The sequence below is a fragment of the Dendroctonus ponderosae genome, unplaced genomic scaffold, assembly GCF_020466585.1.
Source record: "Dendroctonus ponderosae isolate FM_Combo_2020 unplaced genomic scaffold, Dpon_F_20191213v2 Dpon_F_20191213_1, whole genome shotgun sequence".
Lineage (NCBI taxonomy): Eukaryota > Metazoa > Arthropoda > Insecta > Coleoptera > Curculionidae > Dendroctonus > Dendroctonus ponderosae.
Genome location: NW_026017110.1, coordinates 14,440,784 through 14,457,611, shown reverse-complemented (window position 1 = coordinate 14,457,611; position 16,828 = coordinate 14,440,784). Strand labels below are relative to the sequence as shown.

General features: G+C 33.0%; 3 protein-coding genes and 1 long non-coding RNA gene across 6 annotated transcripts in view; 2 read left to right on the top strand and 2 right to left on the bottom strand.

Moving 5' to 3' along the window:
• The first annotated feature begins 2,341 nt into the window (after positions 1-2,341).
• On the top strand, positions 2,342-4,353 carry LOC109543687 (membrane-bound transcription factor site-2 protease). Its single transcript, XM_019913509.2, has 2 exons — positions 2,342-2,596; positions 2,646-4,353. The coding sequence occupies exons 1-2, from the start codon at positions 2,504-2,506 to the stop codon at positions 4,029-4,031; spliced, it is 1,479 nt and encodes a 492-aa protein (XP_019769068.2). The 5' UTR covers positions 2,342-2,503; the 3' UTR covers positions 4,032-4,353.
• LOC125502856 lies at positions 2,426-9,670 on the bottom strand. Its single transcript, XR_007280576.1, has 3 exons — positions 9,534-9,670; positions 9,001-9,395; positions 2,426-2,690 (listed from the first exon to the last, which is right to left on the bottom strand). It is a non-coding gene; the product is annotated as an uncharacterized LOC125502856 (long non-coding RNA).
• LOC109543669 (LYR motif-containing protein 2) lies at positions 6,709-7,352 on the bottom strand. The gene is made up of 2 exons (XM_048662279.1): positions 7,114-7,352; positions 6,709-7,063 (listed from the first exon to the last, which is right to left on the bottom strand). The coding sequence occupies exons 1-2, from the start codon at positions 7,150-7,152 to the stop codon at positions 6,845-6,847; spliced, it is 258 nt and encodes an 85-aa protein (XP_048518236.1). The 5' UTR covers positions 7,153-7,352; the 3' UTR covers positions 6,709-6,844.
• A 500-nt stretch (positions 9,671-10,170) lies between the features above and the next one.
• Positions 10,171-16,828, top strand: part of LOC109538984 (sine oculis-binding protein homolog) — a 16,845-nt gene continuing 10,187 nt past the window's right edge. The window contains exons 1-2 of one of the 3 annotated variants that reach the window (XM_048662267.1): positions 10,522-10,551; positions 13,415-13,516. Coding sequence is in view for 1 of the 3 variants with exons in the window: in XM_048662263.1 (XP_048518220.1) it covers positions 10,483-10,551 (69 nt within the window). In the remaining 2 variants the exon portion in view is untranslated. Of the gene's footprint in view, positions 10,552-13,414; positions 13,517-16,828 lie in introns of all 3 variants that reach the window. The other 2 variants (XM_048662263.1, XM_048662271.1) reach the window with 2 other exon arrangements.

Below are 16,828 nucleotides of genomic sequence, written 5' to 3'. Positions count from 1 at the left end.
TTGTTTGTCTATTTCTATTGAATGATGCTTTCTGAGTGAAGTTTTGAAGAGATCCTGTTCAAGCTTGGCGCATACCTACACTTTTCCAGTCAAACAAATATATGAAACATACATTTGAGCAGTAAAATAGCCAGGAAGGGATGCACTAAAGAATTCATTACTTCGTACTATAATTAGTGGCTGGGGCATTTGCTAGATTATTTATGTCCAATTGTGCTCTCGATAATCAGGGAGAATCATTCACACCTTCATTACACCTGGATATTTAATGAAATTCAGAGGAATTTGCAAGGAACATCGCCTTGATTGCTTGATTTGTTTTTTGTCTAAGGTGCTCCTTGAACATACCTTTTTGTTCATGTTTCCTGTAACATGCACCACTATATGCCGCTCTTATGATACACTGTCAGAAAGTTTTCAAATACGTTTTGTTTTGTTGTTTATTTTTATATGTTCTTTCGTTCGGTACATTGATCAAAAGTATGGCTTTTTGCTTCACATCACTTACGATTTCGGCCGTTGGGAATTAAGGGGTAAATGTCAAATTAACAAAAAGGTCATGATTTGATAGAGAATATTTCTCTGCTCGCACCAATCACAGCGTTATAATTCACGCGATTTTTATGAAACTGCGTTTTTGCGATCATGTTAGTTTTTCTGAGCGCCACTATTAATAGTCACGATATTTGGACCATTGCTCAACTTTGGCAAGTTGCAGATTAAGATTTTTGAATTAATTAATTACCTCGAAAACTTTGCAATAAAAATTATTGTTAAGACACGGCCAGTCTTGCTAGTTGATTGCATTAAAATTCAAATATTCAAGAACAGTATACTTGATAGGAGAATGCAGCAAGAGCATGCATGATAACGGTTTTCTTCAAATCGAAACCTGAAATAAACCAGTAAAGACCGTATTTGTTAAAATTATCAACAGAACAAACAGAAAGATCAACAGTGTTAAAGAATACGTAATTAAATTGAGTATAATATTTTTATTATTTAAATATTTCTTTCAGTCTTAAATTATTATCGGTTCATATAAGTGTATGAACATGTTATTCATATTAAAAGTGTATACGGAAAGGTAAGTAAATCGAAATATGTCTGATGCTGTATAAATATAATTACTTTTACAAACGTTAGTTTTCATATAGGTGGAAGAGCAAATCAAATAAAGTAGACTTTCATTAAAAAAACTTTGCTCTCTAATTTCCTAATTTTTCTGGATGATTGACTTTGAAAAAAACTGTTTTATTTATGATAATTTTGAGCCAATTTCTTTAATTTTCCTCCAATTTTGTAAACATCGTACTGCAATAGATAGTTCATACCTAATGATTCGAACAGTTTTTTATTGGAGATCAGTAGCGCGTAAACTCGGGGATCTTCCGTTTTTTGCTCCCACTTGTAACGCCACAACAAACATATTTTAATATAATACAAATATTTTTAATATCTCATCAGTTCTAAGAAAAAACTGCTCTTAGGGCTCTAATTTTGTAAGAAATCAACATTCTTATGTCATAACATAATAATTTGTCATTATATTTACAGAGTAAGGTGGGCCCATACTAGCTGCATCTATACCTCATTATTCAAAATAGATTCTAGAAATATCAATCAAAATATTATTTTCTACTATTTTTGTATATTCGTTTTAATTTTCTTAGCAGCACGTCAATTAAGAACCTTCAATTAGGAAACATTTTATTTATATTTTATTATAATTTCAAATGGTCTGATGTTCACTTCTGATAAGACTTTAGCAACTAATCTTTAAAGTGTATTTAGACTTTGATGCCAAAGAAGAAATTTTCTGTTCAACGAACTGTAATTTTTTTATTGCTTTTTGCTATTCTTTTTAATTATATTTAATTCTTTACTTCTTGAAACAACTGTTTTATTAAACGAAGCATCATGTGATTTTTTAAACTTTTATACTGTTTTATTTTGTTTAATATTTTATGACACACCTTTTCACTTTATTTTTTTAATTTTTGCCGTATGATACAGTTTTGTCAAACACATCGAATACAAGACAAGACAGAAGAAAACACGAAGACATTTAATGTTTTGTGATAATCACGCCGATGTGACGCTGCGAAATTACTGACCGACTTACATTACATGTCTTTTTTACGTAATTATCACGTCCGCTGAATTTTGGGTTATTGAATTAGACGTTATTCAATGCAGACTACAATCATTGTGATTATCCAATAGTTTACCATCGTCCAAAATCGGCTACTATGTTGGTTCACAGATCGCGGCAATGTAGATTTTGCCAATTTGTCTGTTATCTGTGGTTGTTGTCACAGATAACAGACAACCTCTGTGATCTGTGGTTGTTGTCACAAACACATAAAGAAAGGTTATGCGATGTTTTGAAAATTCTGTGAAAATTAGGCAATAGTAAAATGTATTTTCTTGCTATTCTCAGATTTATTGAATAAATTGGTGTTGTTTGCTAGCCTTTAATCCTGAATAGGAAATGAACTGAATGTTCATATCTACTTCAATGGATATTTTATATATTCTTCTACTAATAGCTGGCGGCTACTGCATTCTGTTGTTCTTCGATTTCTTCTTCAAGGTAATATGTTTTAAAAAGTATCTTCGGTATTTGCATCGAACTGTTTCAGTCGTGCGCTCATTATCCCTACTTGCACCTGTTAGATGGTCTAGGCCTGAAAATTAGCTACTTTAGCATCAACTGGAAAACCAAGGCCCTAAACCGACTGATTATTAAATGGGGTAACACGAAACCATTATTTTGGCGAACGTGGTTCGACATTGGAATAATTTCTAGTCTACTGTTTTTTCCTATAACTTTGTATCTTTTAGTTGTAAACATTCTAGATTTATTCTTAAGCAGTTCTACTACAGCACAGCCATTGATAACACCGATTATTCCGGGGGTGAATTTGCCGGTATCTGAAGTAGGATATTATGGTATTACCTTGTTAATATGCACTGTAGTTCATGAGTTTGGACATGCTTTTGCTGCTACTTTGGAAGATGTAGGCGTTCTAGAATTTGGATGTAATATCTACTTTATCATACCGGTAGCTTATGTTAGTCTCAATTCAGAAAATTTACCTGCAATTAAACTGAGACAGCAGTTGAGAATTTTTACTGCGGGGATTTGGCATAACATTGTTTTGGCCTGTGTTGTCTATCTGTTATACTGCTCGCTGCCTAGTATATTTTCTACATTTTTCGAGTATGGAAATGGCGTGAGTGTTTCAAAGATAATGCCACATTCACCTTTGCGCGATCCTTCCAAAGGTTTGTCTGAAGGTGATGTGATTACAGCCATAAATAACTGCGATATAAGAGATGAAAACGATTGGTATAATTGCTTGAGTAATACAATCATATTGATCCCCGCAGTATGTATTCAATCTGATTTTGTCCACACGAGGGATGAGAGTGTACCTTTAAAACATTTAGGAGCTGGTTTTGTAGAGTGTTGTGACCCCAAAAACACGAAAAATCTTTGCTTTGAGTTCATAGATACTGAAAACAACGAACTGGCTTTGCCAGGACATGTTTGTTTGCCGGGTCGCATAACCATGGAACATTCCATCGTTTTTTGCACCGAAAGTCCTCATTCGTGTTCAAGCGATATGTATTGTTTTAAACCGATTTTGCCTAATAATACATACTTGCTTAAAATGATTTCTAAAACGAAAAATGTCATTTATATAGGCCATCCAACTGATTTGTTTCAAACAATTGAAATCTCATCATATATCAGCAAGACTAATATATTCTCGATCCAGCTACCCAACATAGTCACTAAACTAGTAAAATACATTGTAATTATATCGTTAGGTCTGGCATTTTTGAATATTCAGCCGGTCAAATCGATGGATGGTCAGTATATACTAAGTGCATTAGGGCTTCTGATATTTAAAAATAAATTTAGTAATAGACAAATAATACAAACTTCGAATGTGATTACATGGATAACTACCATCCTTTTGACAACTTATCTGATATATTCATTCATTTTAATGTTATGATAAAATTTATTATTCGAATTAGTCTGTCTCTAGCGTTATGTTTCAGTCTGTGATAATTCAATGCACCTATAATCTGTATTGTGTAAACTTACATGTTTGGCCATTAATGCGACTTTACTGGACAGGCAAAGTTCTTAATTAACATCGAAATGAAGCTTTTGAACCGCTTCTATTATATTACTTCTTGACTTTAAAGTTGATTTACTTATGTACGTGTTCACTCTTTAAAGCTTGCGATTCATTGCTGAGAGGTTTATTCTTGATCTCAGCAGCTTTGTCACTGATAATGGCCTACTAGTAATATATATTACTAGTTTATTGATTTTGTTTTTTTCTTCGTAACACGTTTTGATACCTACACATTGTTACAATATAAATGCCTATAACCGTCTTTAGACCCTGTTGTATCCACAAATTTCGAGCTAAAAAATTAACTTTTTAATAGTTTTGTATAATAAACAGTTACGATGTATTTCTCAGTTTATTTGAAAAGAAATTAATTAAGGTGGAACGGGCTGCCGGATAGGTACCCTATTTTTTGTGTTATTATCTTTTTATATTTGTTGTATATACCTGTAACAACCTAACATATTAACGGCAATATCCCAGACCTATAAATCACATAAGTAGTATTTTACATAAGTTGTGAGTTGCTCATATCACATATTGAGCGAGTTCTCTTGTTGCCTACTTCAATTTAAGCGCTCGCGTGGCACATAAATATTTTTCAACAGCCAGTTTTCTCCTATTACAAAATGTCTTTTTCAGAATGAAACTGTATAGATTTTCCTCCCTTTCTTCCTGAGATTCCACAAAGACAAGTGGCATATGAATTCAAATGTTTTTTGGCTTCAAAGGATAAGCTGGGACAGACTTGTTCTGTTTCGAGTGACGTGAGATTCATTTTTATTTTAGATCTAGCTAAATATAAGAAAAAAAGTTAGATAATCGCTGATTTTGTTTGGCAAGTACTGGAAGTCATATCTTGTTCAGTGACATTGGTTTTTTTTCTGCTGAATTTTGTACTGGGTTTGTAGATTCTAATGACTATCGCTAGTTTGCTGAGGGCATGTTCCGCCAGTGCCGATTTTCCTGAATGAATTCCGATGAATTCCTGCAGTTGTGAGTAAACGTGCTTTGCCTTTAACCGACCTTAGTTAGCCTTGAGACTAAGTTTTATAGTTCTTTTCCCTTAGTTATAGAGGTTTAAGATTCTGTCCATCACTCTTGTGGTCAAAATGCTTCTTTTTATTTAGGTCTTATTCCAATACTCTGATTTAATACCTTTCTTGATCTCGATCTGGGAATATTCGGCTGAAGGAAAGGCTTCTTCTTCTAGGTGTTTTACTTTTGCGTGTTGTGGTCATCCGATTTTTCATCAGCAAAAAGGCATTATTTAACACGTTAACCTACATTCTAAGAATATTCTACGGCACGTCCTGCCTATGCTCGTAAGGCATATTATATAATTATATCCTGGGTAATGTACTTTTGGGAAAACATTCCTTTCTCTACCTATGCTATTCGGCACGGAATTAAATATTCGAATGAGGACATGGATAGATGTTAAAGATATAGGTGTACCAACCTCATTTTGCTTGTGAAAGGAAAATAAAGCTTTATTTTCAGTTTTCGAAAGCTTCTCAGTAGAATGGGTTGGCACGTCTTCCAGTACCGATCACACAGTTAACTTATGATGAGTGATGAGACAATTTTTACATATATCATAAGTTGTGCTTAGAACCTTATTGAGAACATGAGCTGATTTTATCAGAAAAAGTTGATATGGACATGGGGTCAAAGTGCTTCGTTTCCGATCTACAGCATGTTAAAGTTTGCAAAATTTTGCATTTTTTATTTATTAATTTCCAAACCATGCCATTTGCTCTAATTAAGGGCCAAAACTTTATTAAAAACTTGAAGTTAATTCAACATTATTTTTAAACAAAAAGCGGCATGACCCTGTAAAAAATGAATATGAACAGTTTATTAAACGTACAATTTAACTGTTGATAAAAGTTATATCTAATGTTTTTCAATGCTTGCGTCCGTTTACTCACAAATTGCGATTGTCTTAGGCAGTTCTTTTGATAAAAATATGACGAAGAGCGCATAAAACCAGGTGTGCCATTAAACTGTGACAATAATAAAATAAATTTAAATATATACCTGCTAGTAGAGCAATTGTCGAAAATGAACACCCGGTCCCGAAATACAGAATTCAGCTTTTCTTGGAAATTTTCCCAAAAACTAAGACTCTGTAGATAGGAAACGAAGCATTTTGACCCCACTTTCAAATTAACTTTTTCCCATAAAATCAGCTCAGAAATACGCCTTTCAAATTTTTGCATTTGATAATGAAACATCTTGTATAATATTGTACTGGATTTGCAGTGATAGTGGTGATCTCCATCTAGTTTCGTTTTTTTTCTAATTTTACTTCTAAGTCACTAATTTTGTTGCAACTTAAAGTAAGTACACTTGAAATAATGTCGACAGTTAGAACAAAACCAGTGCAAAAACCCTTATAAAACTTCATAAACATTTACTTGTTTCGAAGAGTACTTTGAGTTACAAAAAATATTCGCAAATCTTCAAATTGTTTAAAGTTTCTAAGGTACTTGAATGTTTTAGATGAAATGTGGATCTGGACTTATGTTCCCAAGTCTTCAAAATCTTTTTATTTTATTATTTTCGTTTATTGGACTCTATACGTTGTTGTCGAACATCCTGTATATGAAAAACCACTCCATATGACTTATTATTTGCATTTCTTAGTTTTCATTGGCTAAATTGACTCGTCGTGACTAGACCTATTTGGCTAAACCTACACTGTTTTCCAATTGACGTAAAGATCTTTTTCCATATTGCAAGTACATTTTAATCACTATTTCATCAGTATGTTGAGCGTTTTGTCTAAATTCCGTTCTAGTCCATTCCTTTAACTCTAACTGATAGCTTTTGTCTGGCACTTCTTTTATTGCTCGAAACAACTGCCTATACAAATTTTTTACTTCTTGTTTTAACATGAACTGAAAACCATCCGTAAGACTATGCATTACAATTTGAAAAGTTGGATTACCTGTTGTAGGCTTAGAATTGGCTTAGCATTCTTGGCCATGTTAACTAAGTGAGGTATACAGTATGAGTTCTTTTGATGTCAGTTAATAGTGAGCTCGATTTAGTCTATTGTGTAATATATTTTGCAGCTGAATATACTTTAATAGAAAGGGAATTTATTTCAAACAAACAAGCCAGATTTTCTTCAAAATAGTAGGGTTATATTCTTTTAACCTACGTTTTGAAGATTAGTAAAACCACAGAACATACCTTCTATTTTGTGCTAAAAACTGTCTGTCTACAGCTCACGTGAGGAATCTCTTGGTTCAGACTCTTTTCGAGTTGAATCATTATTAACAATTGAGCTGAGGACATGCAGATAATAAAATAAGATGAGCAATTTCAACAACACAGCAAACAGTATCTATAGTGGAGTCGCATCAGGTGAAGTGGGATATGTGCAGCCCCAATGGTTCGCTGCTATAAAAAAATAAGCGAAAGTTGCAAAGGCTACACTAAGAACATCTTGGAGGAGATAAGACGAGGGAGTATTCGCACCAAAACAGCTTCCAGATTGTATTAAATGCCTCCAACGACATTTCGTGATCACTTTAACGAAGCGAAGAGTTTCAAGAGCTGTTAGTACAGTTGAGTATCGACCATTCCTAACTATGAAGAGATCGGTTGGGACAAGAATAGACAATACGGACTGCGCCCGAGGAATCGCATCAGAACAGTGTAAGGGCTCAAGAAAATCATCTCTAAAGATGCAAACCACTCGTGCTTGCGAAACGTCAGGAAGAAATTCCATTTTACGACGGCCAAAAAACCCGAAAAACTAACTAGTTTCAAGGAATGGCCTAGAAAGTCTATCTCTTTTGATAATAGATAACATAAAGAGACTGATGAGGTCCGTGTTTATCCGTCCGTGCCCATTGGGTAGGCTGATCAAAAGTTTACGCGATCTCGCCCCAATAATATCAAAATTTCTTCAATGGCAAAATAGAAGGTAAATTCGCACTTGCATCAATTTTACAATTTTAATGTGACCAGTGCACACCTCAGCGATAAAAAAATGTGCAAAATTTCTTTACATTTGTATGTTGTGTTCTTCTATAAGCGGCAACAGTTAATGCACTTGCCACTGTATCGGCCGATTAATATTCAAGTGTCGAATACTTCAAGTTTTGGTACAAATTTGTATTCTTCGAAAATCGGGAGGATTTTTCTCAATTTCCTTTACATCGATTTACGTTAAAACTCCCGCTGCTCTTTAAATATCATTCAAACGAATGCATAAACTAGAAGTAATATCAAGGAAAAATCAACTCAATTAGATAACCACTTGTCTGGCATGTCTTGCAAGAGGACAGTTTAGTGCAAAAAACAGATTTATCAGAACCTGAACTACTACAGATATAATACATATAATACGTAGTATTACTGAACAAAAGAAACATCATCCGCAACAGTAAAAGAAACCCCTTAAACATAAACAGCCTAAACAGTAGAATACTGAAACAGTCGTAAGATTAATTATCTCTGAGCTACGCACAACAAAGGTGAAAAATGTACTTACCACCTATACATACCAGCAGCAACTGACATAAAACCAATAAAATTGCCTATCAATAAAAACAGTAAAGCCAGACCCAGATTAAATTCTGTATGTAACGACATATTAAATAGATGTGATGGTCCTTAGGAAGGTGATAAACGCAAAAACCCAGGAAGAAATCGATTGATCACAGAAGTTATAAGCAATCTAGGGCAACCGCTGAATGTATTTTGTTCAAAAAGGTCCAAACGTTTGTTATTTTTACACATTTCGTACACAAAGAAAGCAAAACTACCTAGTTGCAGTACGTGATTAAGACCAGGCACAAAGCCTGTATTTTCGATCACTTACCAAACTTATCTCTCCGTATTGAATTAATCATCGATTTCTTTACATCTGTCCTCGGTTCTGATTCTGAGCTCTTTTGCAAATTGTCCAACAGGTTATGTTCCGTGCAGTAAAAACATGTTTAAATTGTTTTAGAGCATATAAACCAAATATTTTACCGACTGTTGAGGTGTTTTCAACTGATGAATAATAGAAAGGTGAAATTAGATCTTCCCCTGTTAGTATTTTCTAAAGTAAACGCCCAATTGATAAGCGCTTCTCAAATGTAAATCCTGTGTATCCCCGAAAGTAGATATCGCAAATTTTGAAGCGCCCTCTATTCTGATTTGCATTAATGTCAATAAGAAATCAACATATTTCGTTAGGCTCAACAGTGGTTCATTTATTCAAGAAGTTGTCTGAAAAATATAATGTTTCTCATTATGACAACATTATGAAAAAATAGTATATTACGGTACAAGAGACGAAAGTCGAAGTCCCGACACTGCTTGAACTCATGCACGCAGTGGCGGGCCTTGAACTTTCGGCTCGCGTACCGTACAGGTACTATTTTTCTTGATCTTTAGTGGAAACAAGCCGGAAAAAGTATAAGGTTTTGAAATAACGGCTTTGAACACTTCAAAACAGTCAGCTGACAGTCAGTGACAAACAGTCAAGCCGTCAGCGTGCGTGGCGAAAGTTATTACTTTCCACACGGGATAAAGAAAATTTGTAATGGGTAAAAGTGATGCTTTTGCCATCGAAAACAGTGGCGAAAGTAGTCCTCTCCACCAGGGGATCAAGAAAATAGAACATTCCGCATTCCAATACATTTACGGTTTACGAATATACATATTCGACAACTTTCGATCAAACAGCTTGTGCCATTAAAAGTCAAATATTCTTCTAGTCACAAGTAGATAGTTTAACGTACGATGAGTTCTTATGAATCAGTTAACTAACGAGCGGTTTAAATTGGAGACACCTCGCATAATTTTAAAAATAGTTTTTGTTTTAAGCAAATTGTTCTACTAGTCTGTGGTGTTCTACGCAGTAATTTTTTTTCTCGCATTACGCATCTAAAGCAAGCAACTACCTGTAGATCAATTATAGACCTACTGGAATCTCCGGATTGAGTTTCTGTCGGTAAGCAGAATCGCTTGTAAACTGGTCTGGATATATTTGTGTTCCATAAGTTATCCTGCTGCGAATAATTTCAGAGGTCTAATCAGCTACAGTCAATCCAACTTGCGCGATAGATATTTAAAGCTGCTGCTGGCGGGAAGGCTGACTTTACGCCGTAGACGAAAATAATCACAACGCTCCTACACTCGGCTCGAGTGACCAGACAACAAAATTTTCATTTTCATTTTTTCGTGCGTAGTTTTCCTCGAAAGTTTTAAAATGTAATATACGAGTTACTAACATTTTGTCCGTTCGATTTGTGGGTACTTTGGTGACGTTTGCCGCGCTCCTCGCTAAAGAAACGATTTTTAAACTTTTTTAATGGAAAAAGCTCCGAACAATGAAGTATCTATTACAAAGGTACCGGCGAAGAAGACAGATGATATCAAGGTAAGACTTTGTGCCTATATTCATTGTTTTGTTTTATAATTATTTATCAACTTAATTTTTCTTCTTTATACAATTAACACTGGTTGTTTTCTTGGGTAGGCAATAATTAATTATTTTTTAAGGGTTTGTTTATTTATTATTAAACCAACGTAACCTGACGTCGAAATAGCAAAAAGCACTAGCGAGCTCGGTATCCTAACTTGGATGTGTAATATAATCAGGTAAAATGATCGGGGGGATCGAGTAACAGATGGCGTGCAAGCGATATCTATCAGCAGACCTCGTAAATACGGGATATTTTATACCCTTCATCTCGCTATTTTCAGTGTTTAACTATTCCCGTTAAAATAAGTGTTTTATTGTGTAATCAGAGTAAAGGCATTACTGGACCTTATAAAAGTACCTCTGGATTTTTTAGGTAATAAGATGCCATGCCCTGATTTATTTCCGCGTTGTCTCCGAACAATTCATATGACCAAACAATTTTTTAAATTCACTGTTTCCTTTAAGTAAAAAATGAGTAACAGAGTTCAGTGTTGCCAGATACTTTCAATTTGCACGTTGGTACAAAATACATTTTTTCAAATAATTATAAATACCTACAAAATAAAAGCAAAAATACATGAGGTACTACGAATACTTTACAATAATTTATGTATGTACAAAAGGAAATTAAGAATTTAAAGTCTTCTTGATGAATTGAAAAGTCGCTTCCTCATTGGGATTTATGTGGTTCAAAGCAATTTTATCTTCTAGACAAACATTTTGCATTGGTGATAGATTATTTTGTGACATTATTATTTTATGTTAGGTGAAATAAACAAAAATATATTAAGTCGGGGATACGTTTTAATGTACAATTCCAATTGGAATTAGATGTTTGGTCCAGTTATGTTCTTATGACTATCAGAGATGGAAAAATTAAAGAAGGGGAATTGTTGGGAAGTTAAAATTTCATGGCCACGGAAAAAGCAATATTGAAAACAGAATTAGATTTTATTTAAATATTAAAAACTTTTATTTACAAAACGTTCAGCTGGAATTTTTTGAATTAAAATACCGTTTAATTCGAAAACATTTTTGGAATTCTTTTTTTTTCTGAATTTTAGTATTATTTTTTCATTCTATTATTTTTTAACATTTTCGATCAATACGATTCGTTTGTTTTGTGGCATCATCAAAATCAACTTATTTCTTTGGGTGACTAATATTTTTTACATTTAATAATGTATGATAATGATTTGAAACTGAGCAACTCTCTGATTGGCCAACGGCTATTTGAGATTACACAACATTTTCTAATGGTAATAAGAAGTCAAAATACACCAAAGCGTAAAAATCCAATCTGTATTACAACGTTTAACAACGCATAATTATTCTAATTCTGTGTCGCAACTAATAGCTCTGAAAATATCAGTGTATGTAGGTTTGAACTATACAGTAGATAGTTTGTTAAAACTCTGTCACATAGGACTTGTTTCAGAATTCACAAGTAAGAGTAAACAGAATAAATTCAATAAAAATTATAGCTATTTATCAAGGAGTGGAACTAAACAGTAATGCATTCAAGATGGATTTAAATTAAAGGATTTTAAACTTAAATCCTTTCTAAAGGTTTTAAATTAACGTTGTATTATTTCAATGCATCAAGTTACTTCATTTTATTATACATGTGATATGAAATTACATGGAAGCCTTAAGTGCTACAATTTAATAGCGCAATTTTGTTCTGAATGAAATTGTTCTTATGGAATTTAAAACATGCACAATTATTTGGGCCTAAAACTGATGATCAACTGAAAATAGATTTAGTATTATATGTCTACGATGCTGGGCGATTGTTTTTGCACCAACGTTCTTGCTATATTTTAGTCAACATCAGAGTTCTTAGACTTGGATTTAAGATTTTGGCGTGACACAATTGTATAAAATGGCAATTCAATAAAAATAATAACATTATTACTACTATTTCTATTGCTAGAAAATGTAATACATACAGTTAAAAATTAAGGGAAGAAGGCCGAATATTTTTTATGGAGTGGGGAAGCAACGCCAAGTAGCACCCCAAAGTCTAAAGATTCTATTTGCCGTTCTAAAGCCCTAATGATATCTAAAATATGACCGAAACGTTGGTTTAAGAAAAACGGTTTGTGAGTAACCTCAGACATCTCAGTAATACTAGACAACACTAATAAATATAATAATATTAAACTTTTCTACGGATTTACCAGATTCTGATATTAACTTAATAATTGAAATAATTGTCCGTTTTTTAATTTTGTTAAATTTTTGGAAATATGATTGCATTACGTTTATAAAAAAGGCGAATTAGGCATTTGAACAACTTACCATTTGCCATGAAAGCTCGATCTGTTGGAGTTGAATCTTGTATTTGTTAGCGACTTATTTCATTTCCCTTTTTAATCTTTTAATATACAGATAATTTAATAGCATTTAAAAATTCACATCTAAATCAATTAAATTGACCACTAAAGATGAAACGTAAATTTGATCATGTTCATAATTTTCAAACTAATACCAGAAAAAACACGATTCATGAAATAACTCTTTTAATCCGTATGTGTACTCCGTATAACTTGTAGTTCTTGGATTGAACAAACCTTTGACATTGAATCTACAATATTGTTCACATTAAGTAGACAATATTTCTTACTTTAAATAATAATTCGACTACTCATATAAATATTACTGAGTTTGTTAAATCTAACTCATAACTTTTGCGGATGAATTTTTTCAATTAGAGCGTATTTCAATTTTATATCCAAATCCGGACTTCCTAGTTTACTAACAATTAAAGGCGTATATATAATACGATTTATATTATTAATAAAAATTATTTTAGTTAAAAAATATGCTATAAGACTTATAAGAGTCCAAGCCGAGTCACTGAAAAGTGTATACACTTTCACAAAATAATAGAAACGAACAAACTAGCAAAAAACTGGTAAGTTCTTTCGGCTTTTAGACCATTGTAAAATAGCTTTTTTCCTGACGTTTTGCTAGCACGAGTGGCTTGCATCTTCGGATGTGTTTTGCTCGAAAGATTACACTGGGAAATTCTATTTTATCACGGCCTAAAAACCTGACAAACTTACCAATTTTTTTATGCCAGAGTTTAGATTAATCTTTGTTCTCGTTTGTTCAGTGTTTTTATTATTTTAAGAATCTGTATACTCAATAATGATTCTTTAACAAATTAACAAAGTGTTATCTATAAAAGCAGGCTTTCCCGGGTATTTTATGAAACTGGTGAGTTTTTTTCGTTTTTAGGTCGTTGTGAATTATAATTTTTTTCTCATGTTTTGCAAGTACGAGTATCTTCCATCTTCAGCGGTGACTTGTTCGAAACCCAGTAGTAGACTAGTCAAAGTAAACTCATCAGTACAGTGTAAGCTTTCGAGCRAAACACGTCCGAGTTCGAYATAACGAGTTCCAAAGTCGAGTAAAACGTTTTAATGTGTGTTTCTAAACGTATCCACTTTCTCACAATAAYAACGGCRAACGAACTAAGTTGCACAAAAACGAGCAAGTCACTCGTGCTTGCCACACAAAAAATTTTCAAATGTCGAAAAACCCGAATAACTTGATAGTTTTCRTGTAACTTAGTTTGTATTTATTATTTTGAGAAAGTKGATACGCTTAGAAACACACAATAAAACGTTTTACTGGACTTTGGAACTCTTATAGTATAAGTTTTAAATTAAATATTTATAACAATCTGATTGCTAATCCTGATGAATCAGTACCTAATAATTGTCCCGAGTCGAAGGGATTATTCACTAGCAGGCTTTATTTCTTCTATCAAATTCATACACTAATCCTATTATCTATACACAAGCCTTTTTTTGCATTAACAGAAGCTACGCAAGTTCGAAGCGTTTTATGCTCTGGGGTGTTCTAACCTGGTGTGTCGATTATCTATACAATGAAGTAAAATTGAAAGATTGGGTTTCCACTATCACAGAAAACAAAGGGCAATGTATTAGATGCTTAAGCGTGGGGCAAATTTTTTTGAAAAAACATTACAAGAAACTGTACGTACAAGTAGTACTGTTGCATCAGGTTTTAACAATTAATGTGCCCAGTATTGTAAACGCCCAAATATTAAATTATAAATTTTGGTGTCTGTTATGACTTTGCATGGTACTTTTTTAGTTTGCCAAATCTTATTTTGTAGCACCATTTTCTTGATTGATGCTTATATGATTGATATCTTAAAAATTAAGATTTAGTAAGTGCTAATAAAAGCCTATGTCAGAAATAACATATTTGTTACTCACTAACCGTACGCAAATACTTATATCGAGACAATTGATATTAGTAACAAATGCAGACAATTAGTAACGTTTCTATTAGATTTATCGACAATAATAAATTTGCCAACCAGTTAACGATCCATTGTGCAGGTTCGTATTGTTCATTAATACTAATGCCATTTTATCGCATAAAGTGATACTACTGACTAAGTTCGGAAAATAGACATGGCATTGTAAGAGAACATTGAGAAATGCAAGAAATTAATAACATGGATTCATTTTATTCAAACTTGGTATATTGGAAGAATTAATATATACTTTGGTTAGTTAACGACACAGGCGTTATCGCGGATTATTTCACGTGTTTATCTTAAATAAGTTAATTAACTTAACTCTTTCTTTCACATTTATACAGCTGTTTAGGTATCTATATGTATTCAGGTGGTTATACTCTATATATTCTAAATTAATTAGATAACTTGCATTATACTGCATCTAGGATAGAAAGAACTGTTGTTTATTTATTAGTTCTATATACCTTATTAGAATGTTATAGATAAACCCCTAGTCAACAGTATTGCTTTTATTTTGTGCAATGTTTATGCAATTAATTGACTGAACTATTTTGATGTTAAACTTATCATTACCAGCAGGACCAGTAGCGTTTTCTTGTGTCTGTGCGTTTATTGCCGGAATTATTTCTTCTTTGGTTATTTTTACATATTTTTAACCAAAAAAACGTACCTGATTAAAGAAGCCGCCAAGGCTACTGTTGTCGAATGTATTTCTTCCAGATTATTGAATATTATCCATTATAATTCTTCAATGCCATGTTCTGCTTCTCTGCCACCTTTTGAATCTGCCTATAATTTTTTGCACTTTTTTGTGGACAGCGATATAATTTTGAAATTGATCTGTGTCTTGATTCGTATATTAATATCTCTCTGTATTAATATCTTAATAACAATTTGTCCTTATTTTAAAACGCTGATATTGCACATTTTTATTTGTGATTGCTTACATGTTGTACATACAAGTTAAGACAACAAATCAGCCCACGCAACGAACGTGGCAGAATGTAGCTCAGCACCTATGAAAGCAGAAAGATTAGTTTTCATCTATTTAATAATTGTTCCTAATGAAAATCACATCTTTATTGTTCAATTGGGTCTGAAAATAACCTGTAAACTGTGTTTTTTTTAAGTATTCTATCCGAGACCTAAATCTAAGTTACATTCGAAGGCGGATCCAGAGGGGGCGTCATAGGGAAAATTTTATAATAATAAGTACATAAACAATTTAAGAAACTAATTACGTTGTATGATGACAAACACCAACGCGAACTACATGCATATTATGAATATTATACTGTTATTATAATTACGTATATGGTGCATCAGATCCTTCAATATGAATAAATAATAAGTAACTCTCTTAATACGGGTCCGATTTGGATCATCCAAAGTTCGTTTTTGGCAAAATTGCAAATAAAAAGTCGGTTGCGAAACTTGAAAGTCATAAGAGTTTCAAGGTCGAAAAGACGATTTTTCAAGATAACGTTACTTGCTAATATTTTCTTTGTGGATTTAAAGTCGCATTTTTTTTCGGAAAAACAGCTTTTGTCTGTCGAAATTTTCTGCATAACTTCGAAGTTATTATGATTTGACGGTCGAAAAGAAGATTTTTCGAATAAAATACTTTCGATTTTACCTCGATGTATGCTCGATATATTCACTGTCTATAGGAAAATTGGTGTTTGCTTCAGTTTACAAGCGTAAAACACTCAAACACACAACTTGCACATACTTCCACTCTTTACCCCGTCAGTCAGTTATCAACATTTTTCAGAAATTCAAAAACTCTTTAAAAGCACATAAACGACTTAAAAAGTTGTTTCAGGGCCAAAGTTCATTTCGGTCACCGTTTCAGCGCCAGGGGAGTTTAAATTTAAAGATATTTAAAGAAGTTAAAAGATCTGAAGCGCTGGTTGTTCCTGGAAA

Excerpts from the sequence above, each read along its gene's own strand:
- LOC109543669 (XM_048662279.1), bottom strand. The coding sequence starts at position 7,152 with ATGGCCAAGAATGCTAAGCCAATTCTAAGCCTACAACAG. Across the intron at positions 7,064-7,113 it reads CAATTCTAAGCCTACAACAG|TTCATGTTAAAACAAGAAGT; the intron begins GTAATCCAACTT and ends GATGGTTTTCAG.
- LOC109543687 (XM_019913509.2), top strand. The coding sequence starts at position 2,504 with ATGTTCATATCTACTTCAATGGATATTTTATATATTCTTCTACTAATA. Across the intron at positions 2,597-2,645 it reads TCTTCGATTTCTTCTTCAAG|TCGTGCGCTCATTATCCCTA; the intron begins GTAATATGTTTT and ends GAACTGTTTCAG.